The sequence below is a fragment of the Amia ocellicauda genome, chromosome 19, assembly GCF_036373705.1.
Source record: "Amia ocellicauda isolate fAmiCal2 chromosome 19, fAmiCal2.hap1, whole genome shotgun sequence".
NCBI lineage: Eukaryota > Metazoa > Chordata > Actinopteri > Amiiformes > Amiidae > Amia > Amia ocellicauda.
In genome coordinates, this window is record NC_089868.1 from 22,126,925 (window position 1) to 22,135,762 (window position 8,838).

At 38.3% G+C, this 8,838-nt stretch overlaps 1 protein-coding gene across 2 annotated transcripts; it reads left to right on the forward strand.

Moving 5' to 3' along the window:
* Positions 1–2,449: 2,449 nt before the first annotated feature.
* On the forward strand, positions 2,450–8,428 carry zbtb41 (zinc finger and BTB domain containing 41). 2 transcript variants are annotated; one of them, XM_066692283.1, is made up of 11 exons: positions 2,450–2,516; positions 3,498–4,643; positions 4,735–4,942; positions 5,130–5,199; positions 5,382–5,529; positions 5,690–5,819; positions 6,013–6,108; positions 6,379–6,485; positions 6,715–6,820; positions 7,078–7,166; positions 7,420–8,428. In XM_066692283.1, exons 2-11 carry the CDS (start codon positions 3,521–3,523, stop codon positions 8,025–8,027), a joined length of 2,685 nt encoding a protein of 894 aa, XP_066548380.1. In that variant the 5' UTR covers positions 2,450–2,516; positions 3,498–3,520; the 3' UTR covers positions 8,028–8,428. The 2 variants fall into 2 exon arrangements, with proteins under 2 accessions (XP_066548380.1, XP_066548379.1); XM_066692282.1 differs by having other exon boundaries at positions 2,477–2,617.
* The last annotated feature ends 410 nt before the right edge of the window (positions 8,429–8,838 follow it).

Sequence of the window (8,838 nt, forward strand, 5' to 3'; positions counted from 1 at the left end):
AAACACGATATTTCAACTTCAAACAAAATGAATTGTACAAAGCACAAAACCAGTCTTTCTGTGTTTTTTTTATCGCTGTTATAATAGAGCTAGTTTAGAAATTGCTTCATTCAAATCATAATATAAATAATCTACTGTACATTTTCCTTAAACATAATTCTGAAAATAAAAGCTTAGCAATTTTCTTCCAACCTCAAATCGTCCTACAAATGATCATTTATGGAAACAAATAATTATGGCTTTATAAAATAAAAATAATGCTTTTCATTATGAAACACAATTGAAGAATTCGAGTTTAACACATTCCTTAAGACTCATTGTTTGTCTGTACAACCTGTCTATTAGGAACTGCTATTGAGAAACTGTAATTGAGCGATCATGTCTAAATCTAATTCTGAGACCACTCCCCACTTTAGGTCTTTTTTCTTTTTCAGAAATACATGCTCCATCGCTGTACGGTTTTCAGAAAGGCTACCAGAGCACTCATCATTGCCTTGGCAACTGTGAAGATGCACTGTATTCGACGATGCAGGGAGCTGTGCATCCTGGAGACAGTATCTGTGGCCTATAAATCCTAAAATACAAATGTTTCATATACAAAAATGATCAAATAACTTGGCTATTGGATGTGTGACAGTATAAGAGCTTATATGGTTTATTAAAAAAAAATACACATTGATTAAAAGACGACCCTCAAACAAAATACTTAAGTATTAAGTATTCTAGTGTTTAAGATGAAAGAGTTGGACCTATTGAGTCCCAAAGGCCAAGCAACAGAATGAATTCCTCTCTCTCTCTCTTGAACTTCAGATATCTTTAAATGATTTAGAGATATCTGCAAATGACTTCCTGTTTATTTAGCTATGTCTAAATCGTTTTGAGATATCTGCGAATGACTTCCTGTTCGTTTTGAGATATCTGCAAATCATATCGAGATATCTTCAATAGACTTCCGGTCTGTTGGCTGAGATTTCACTTCTTGTTTCCTCATTCAGTTACACAAAAATGAAGTGATCAGGAAGTGATAATCTTGGGCTACATACAGGAAGTCATTTGAAGATATCTCTAGATGATTTAAAAATATCTCTAAATTACTTAAAGATATCTGCAAATCATTTAAATATATCTCTAATTGTACTTTTAGAAAAGAATGATATAATTGCAGATATCTTTAAATTATTTAGAGCTATACTGAAATATTTGAAGATATCTTGAAATATTTGCAGATATCTGTAAAGCATTTTAAAGATATCTTAACATTTTGTAAGATATCTCTAAATGATCATTTGTCTTGCCATACACTTTTGTCTGTGGTGAACTGAAAGGGAGGGGTATTAGACAGACAGATATAGAGCCTGTGATGGTTAAACTGTAACCTGCTTTGTAAATTTGAATCTTGTCAAGAGCTAGGGTGAGCACATGAGATTTAATAATTTGTTTTATTATAGTCTAAGAGCTAGATTTAACATGTATGCCTGTATTAATCTAATTAGGCCTATGCATGTATGCATTATTCGTCTTATTATTATTTTTAAGAACTCCTTATAGCAGTTAATTTATTTTTATAATCTTGTTTTAATGAATAGCCTATATGCTACAACCCAGATTTGCATACTTCAGTCAGCTAACACATTCCATATTCAATATAGAACAGCTGGCCGGTATTATTGGATCACTGAACATCTGGGATGACATGAATAACAAGATACAGTGGTTCTGAAATGGCATTATGGCTAACTGCAAAAACTTGAGAAAATAAAACAAAAACTTTGTATATCTAAACTAAAGGGAGCAACTTTAAAAACCTACTGTGTCTGCAATAGTCCTGGGATTATCGGTCTTTATTACAACAAACATGTAAAATATCGAATCGAATCGATTCGGAGCATCATGTCGAAGAACAGTTGTCGCGTTCTTGTAGCGCAGTTTTCCGCAGTTCTGCGCAGATCTGCAGAATCCCACCGCTCCCATTGGTGGAGCCGCGCAGACCCGCGCAGAACTGCGGACATCTGCGCCGCACGAACGCGACCATTGATACCGATGATAGATTAACTTAACTTTTACAACCTAATCTACACAGCGCTGCTTAATGTATATTCCTCTTTGGAGCATACGAACATAGTTAAAACAAATCATACACAGATTATGCTGCAGAAACTATATTGTGTTAAACAGACATAAAAGCCTTTCAATACTTTCAAAAGTACCTGCTCTGCTGTTTGTAGTCCGGTTGTCCCGCATGGCCGCCACACACAAATAAACTACAACACCCATAACTCCCGGCGTTACTGTACCAAAATAATTGTAATCAATTTAGTATGAGCATTGCCTTCCCATAGCGCACTTCTATCTTCAATAATAGACACGAATATTAATCCCAACACCTGCAAGTCATGTTTTAACGCAAACTAGGCCCATTTGAATCATAATAATAACAGCATCGCTGCGACAGCCAATAGCGTGGCAGTTTGTTGGGATGTCACCGGTGTGCGCTGTGAAAATAGGAAAATAGAAAGGTGGGGCTGTCTCTTTTATTTGGAAATATACTCTATATTTTTTTACCGTGACCTATTTCGCTTGGCGTTTGATTCATGCTTAGTTGATCGCAGCTGCCAAGGTAGGAAAATATGCGCCGTTTTGTGCTCAATAAGGTGTTTTGTGGCGCCGTGCGACGGGTCGTCTGTCAGTGATCTCCCCTGACGGGGGGCCCGTGGGGTGGAGAGGGGGTCTGCAGGGAGGACAGCGGCTGAGAGCTGCGGCACATCAGCACAGCAGCGACGGGCACAATAAACAGGCTCTCATTGATCTGCCTGGCTCTTCTAAATATCCGGTTTCATTGTATTTGAGAAACAAACTAGGGCACAGAAGCACCCCGTATTGATTAAAGTAAGAGTGATAACATGCTTTATAAGTGAACATGCACTGAGGTTTCATAGCTTGTATTAGCAATCGAGACCCTAGACAAATGCGAATCCAAATAAAACATTGATATTAATTATATAGGCTTGCTGTCATTATTTAGGCCTCGTTTTCTATACATTAAAACATTTAATTGTCATACCGGTATCTGGGTACACGCAGGCTCTTAACATGGAAACCTACAGTACTACAAACGTATACAAGATCTTTAATAACACTGGAAATTAATGCAATAAAGCTACACTTTCATAATATATGAAACTAATGTTAGGATGCATGACATGCATGTCCCCCAAGCAGCCACAAAAGCACCTTTAACCAATAATTATATACATAATATTGATGATGATGATGTATTAGACATGCTAGACAAACTCATGGCAATATATGTAAATTCAGCTGTCGCCTCTTTTCCTGCAAATGCTGTCTTCAACTTAGTTTAACAGTTGCCCTTTTGAGTTCTGCACTAAAGCTCTTATTTATACTTTTTTGACTATTGTGTGCTACCCCATTCCCTTTAAAATATGTATTTTCCACTGGCTGAAAGCTTTTTTTTTTGTTTTTAATTTATCTTACAGGATTTTGCAGAAAAATATCTGAAATGAAAAGACGGCGAAAGTTATCCCACCATCTTAAACCAAAGGGGAAACTCTGCAACAACACAGACAAAGACACCTCTCCAGACATCCTGCCAGGAGGCAACAGTGCCTGTATGGCTACCGCAAGGGACTTGCCAGTCCAAGACAATCTGCAAGAAGCGTCTTTGCAACAAAAAAAGCGTTTAAGTTTTACACAGTACAATAGGAATTTGCTACAATTTCTAAACGATGACAGGCAGAAAGCATCCTCTTTTTGTGATTTAATTATTATTGTTAACGGAAAACAATATAGTGCGCACAAGGTGGTCGTAGCATTTGGGAGCAGTTATTTCCACGCTCACTTGAGTAAAAATCCAGATATCAATCATGTGACGGTGGATCACGTGACCGATTCTGTGTTTCAGCATTTACTGCAGTTCTTGTATACATCAGAGTTCCTAATTTATGACAGTGAAATCCCTTCCCTTGTAGAAGCAGCCACGTTTCTTGACATGATTGATGCCGTGAAGGTGTTAACTAGCGAGGACTACTCTATAGTTTCAGTGCACATACAGGAAGTCTCAGAAGAAATATCTTACAGTGAGCTGTCACAAATCCCACCTGAGCCCAGCTCGAGGACGTCTGGTACCAGCAATCAGTGTAATCTCTGCAGCCGCACCTTCTGCTACAGAAAGTCCTTAGAAAACCACCTGGCCAAGTCTCACAGTACAGGTGAGCCGCCAGAAGATGATTTCAGGGATTCAGAAGATGCCACACTGCATAGCACCAGGAGGTCGGCACGCACCCGGAAGTGCCCTGCTAAGTTCACCAAAAACGACAACGAAAGTGGCAGTTTGTCTGATGAGAACAGTCTGGGCAAAGCAGTCAGCGATGAAGAGAAATCCAACCCTACGGAGGTGGAGGACAGCGAGAGCCTGTGCGACGTGGAGGAAGACGGGCGAACTGAGGAGAGCCCTGTTGAAACGGAAGTAGAACTGCAGAGTGACAACGAAGAGGAAGAGCAGAATATCGATTCTGAAGTTCCTAATCCGAGTTACCCTGAAGGACTCGCTCCAGTCGTCATTCAGAGTGCTAGCAAGAAAACTCTCCAGTGTCCCAAATGTGAAAAAACATTTGACCGTGCAGGTGAGAGGAGCATCAGGCCGCCGATGCTAGAATGAAATGCTCTGGATGCAATACTTAGTGCTTTTTTTCCCTTTCATTTTGTGTTTTATAGGAAAGTATGAAAGTCACACCCGTGTCCACACAGGAGAGAAGCCCTTTGAATGTGACATTTGCCACCAGTGCTACTCAACTAAGTCCAACCTGACCGTCCATAGGAAAAAGCACAACAATGAGACTCCATTCCCGAAGAAGGAACATAAATGTCCTTTTTGTAATAAGCTTCATGCAAGCAAAAAAACTTTGGCAAAACATGTGAGGAGGTAAGTAGCTCTGTTGACTCAAAAAGGTATTACTTTGACAATGTTTGACTTCATCTGAAATATGATTTTTCTCTAAAAGGAGATGTATATTCTTATTATTTTGGATTAAAGGATAATTTACATATCCATGGATTTGATGCGTTACTATATAGTTTTATGCATGACTGTAATAATTGATGATTTTTAGGTTTCATCCTGAACACATTCAAGAATTTCATTCTATGAAGAAGAGAAAGAGTGAAGGATGGAAATGTGATGTAAGTTATTGTGTATCTTTTGCATCTGGATAATGTTTTAAAACATGCAATTACATTTGTGAATTTAAATGTGTTGTTGAAAAATAGGAAAGTATCTTTTTCCCCGTCTACTAAATTGAGAATTTCCTGAACCTATGTGTGGTCATAAAGATGTATTTCCTTTTTATTTATAATGTCTTCAGATTTGCAACAAGTCCTTTACTCGCAGACCACACCTAGAAGAGCACATGATTCTTCACACACAAGACAGACCCTTCAAATGCGGATATTGTGATGACTACTTCAAATCGCGATTTGCAAGACTAAAACATCAGGAGAAGTTTCATTTAGGTAAAATGTGTTCTTGCTTGTGAATTTTTAATTGCATATTTGTCATTGTAACAATTAAAATGGATACTAATACAGCGTGCTTAAAAATATAGACATTTTAAGCCACATAATGTATTTGCTGGAGGTCATAAAAGGGTTGTTTTTATTATGTCTGATTTAGGCCCGTTCCCATGTGACATTTGTGGTCGACAGTTCAATGACACAGGAAATCGAAAACGGCACATAGAGTGCACTCACGGAGGAAAGAGAAAATGGACGTGTTTCATCTGTGGAAAATCAGTACGAGAGAGGTCAGTCAACATGCTGTGTCCACGGCAGAATGAAAAGTCCTTGAAATTTTACACGCGCGTACACATAAACAAGAAGCAACATATTTCTCATTAAACATGATGAACAGATGCCTAAATGATTGGTTATGTATATCTTATAAAGGTCCTCAGCCGATCAGATTTGAATCCCTGTAATTTCTTTATTTTTATACAGAACGACCCTGAAGGAACATTTGAGGATCCACAGTGGAGAAAAACCTCATCTTTGCAGTATTTGTGGACAGAGTTTTCGGCACGGGAGCTCTTACAGGTCAGTTAAGATTTGAGAGAATTATAAATACTGAGTTTCTAGCTGGCTTAAGATTTGAGAGTGAGAAAATGTTTAATGCAAAAGAGAAGCTTTTTTTCTTCTTTAAAATAACATTGATAAAACTCTGATCTTATGTTGCATAAGTGTGATACATTTTATTTAATGAGCAACAGATGTTTCTGTGAATGAATATAACGTATAGCTTTTTACACTGCATAATTGATGTCACCTCTGTGTTTCAACCTAAATCTGGAGTCCTTTCTTAAACAGACTGCATCTAAGAGTTCACCATGATGACAAGCGATATGAATGTGACGAATGCGGGAAAACGTTTATACGTCACGATCACCTGACGAAGCACAAGAAAATACACTCGGGTACATTTCTATTTAACATTTTCTTTATATTCTTGTAAATATCTTACAAAGAAATGTAATTTGTTTCTGTCAGTGACTAACTGATATCTCTATGAAGTGTGGAGGATTCAGAAACTGTACAATGATGCACATTCATCTCTTGTATTGCCAGTTGTTGTGTGACCTGTGCCTGTTTTGGTGGGTATAAATCCCCCACTTGTTCTGTGACATCGAATGTGTTTCCTTTCAGGAGAAAAAGCTCATCAGTGTGAGGAGTGTGGGAAGTGCTTTGGTCGGAGGGATCACCTGACTGTTCATTACAGAAGCGTTCATCTGGGAGAGAAGGTTTGGCAAAAGTAAGTCGCTGTTTTGATTGTATACTGACCTTCTATTAAAACTGAGGTATGTTCAATGTTACATTTGGAATCAAGTTTGTTTAATTGTAATCTTATCATTTTAATACAGTTTGTCCAAAGCAACCTTATTGTATCATTGTTTACAGGTTACATGTTACAGGCTGTTACTTTCATGGCAAATTTATATTTAAATATATTTTCTATAAATATATAGTTCTGGAATGTAGTGTAATATCTTAATTCACTCTTTTCATTAGATACAAAGCAGCGCTGCACCAGTGTGAGGTCTGCAAGAAGGAATTTAAAGGAAAGTCGAGCTTGGAAATGCATTTCAGGACACATTCAGGTGCTAATATACATATTATACACTTTCTGTCCTTGGCTGTTTATTATCCTGTCTTTCAAGGCTGAGTTTCCAGGAGAATGGAGTCGGTGGATATATTGGAAACACTCCTAATTTGTAATAAAAGTGACTATTTATTTTTTCCTTCTTTTGAAATGTTCTTTATAACCTTTGTTTACTTTGCCTGCTACATTGTAGTTCATTGTAGGATGAATGCTTCATAGCAACCCTGAAAATGTTTGTCTTGAATTTGCAGGGGAGAAGCCCTACAGATGCCAGATCTGCAATCAGACATTCAGAATTAAGAAGACGTTAACGAAGCACATGGTGATCCACTCAGACGCTCGTCCGTTCAACTGCCCGCATTGCAGTGCCACGTTCAAGAGGAAGGACAAGCTGAAATACCACATCGATCACGTCCACGGGAGTAAAGCAGTGGAACAGTCCATGCCGGACCACACAGACGTTTTTCACTCCGAGCAGTCCAAGGAGTACCAGCCAGAACCAAAGACCACTCTGCAGAACATATCCTCGGATGCCTGCGTGCCCGTGACGCTTGTCCCCGTCCCCATGCCGGAGGTTTCTGGTCAGGCGGATCTCGTCAGGCACACGACTCCTCTGCCTTCCCAGTCGCATGATATCCTCCCCCCACAACCTCAGGGACAGCAGACGGAGTACCAGCCAGCCACAGACCTGGTCTTTCTGGAGAAATATACCCTCACTCCTCAGCCGGCAAACATTGTTCACCCAGTTCGACCCGATCAGATGCTAGACCCCCGAGAACAGTCTTACCTTGGGACTCTGCTAGGACTCGGCACGGCCACGTCTGTACAAAATATATCCAACTCCGACCATGGTCACTAACAGTGATTTGATTTATTGTTTTAAAGTGTATGCTAAATGTACAGTAAGGCCAGGTTAGTCATTCCTATTACAGAACTTGTAAAACTGCGGAGAAAATTGCATTCTAAAATACAAAATCCCTAGAACGATATTGGAAATCTTCTAACGAGGAATATTATAATTATGAAAGTATTGGCTACATTTCTTTTTCTCTTTCATAACCTCTACATTTTTAAGTTTTTTGATGGTTGTAACGAAAGCATTCCAAATGATTTCCTTTTCAGATTATTTGCTGCTACATTTGTAACTCAATGATCAAATATATGAAGTTAGTAAATGTATTTTTTAAATAAAATAAAAGTATATGCCAAGTACCCCACTCAAATATTGCAAATAATTGAATTAAATGATTTTTAAATTGACTTTTTTTGGTCTGAATTTGTGTGTATTTCATATGAAATTAAAATAAGCTTATTTTTCCTTAGTTTCCATTTATAATTGTAAAGGTGAAAAAATTAAATGTATATCCTTGAAGACAACCACATAAAATATGAGAAGATGGATTAATACATTATACAGTCGTGATATCGAAAAGAAGCTATACAGATCGAAGCAAGTGGAAGCATCGTGGGGAGGCCATCAGTCAGCAGTGGATCGATATAGGCCTATGAAGGTGATGATATGTATAATATATTTATGGAAACGATCTGAATTACAGCTGTATCTCTCACTGTAAACACAAACACACACGGATAGTGCTGCAGATACACAAACCTGCTGTAAAAACAATCGCATCATGAAAAGGGCAAATGTTGATGCTCAGATGCATCTG

Coding starts and splice junctions, on each gene's coding strand:
- zbtb41 (XM_066692283.1), top strand. CDS start 3,521: ATGAAAAGACGGCGAAAGTTATCCCACCATCTTAAACCAAAGGGGAAA. Junction 6,486..6,714: donor GCACAAGAAAATACACTCGG/GTACATTTCTAT, acceptor GTTTCCTTTCAG/GAGAAAAAGCTCATCAGTGT. Junction 6,821..7,077: donor GGAGAGAAGGTTTGGCAAAA/GTAAGTCGCTGT, acceptor TCTTTTCATTAG/ATACAAAGCAGCGCTGCACC.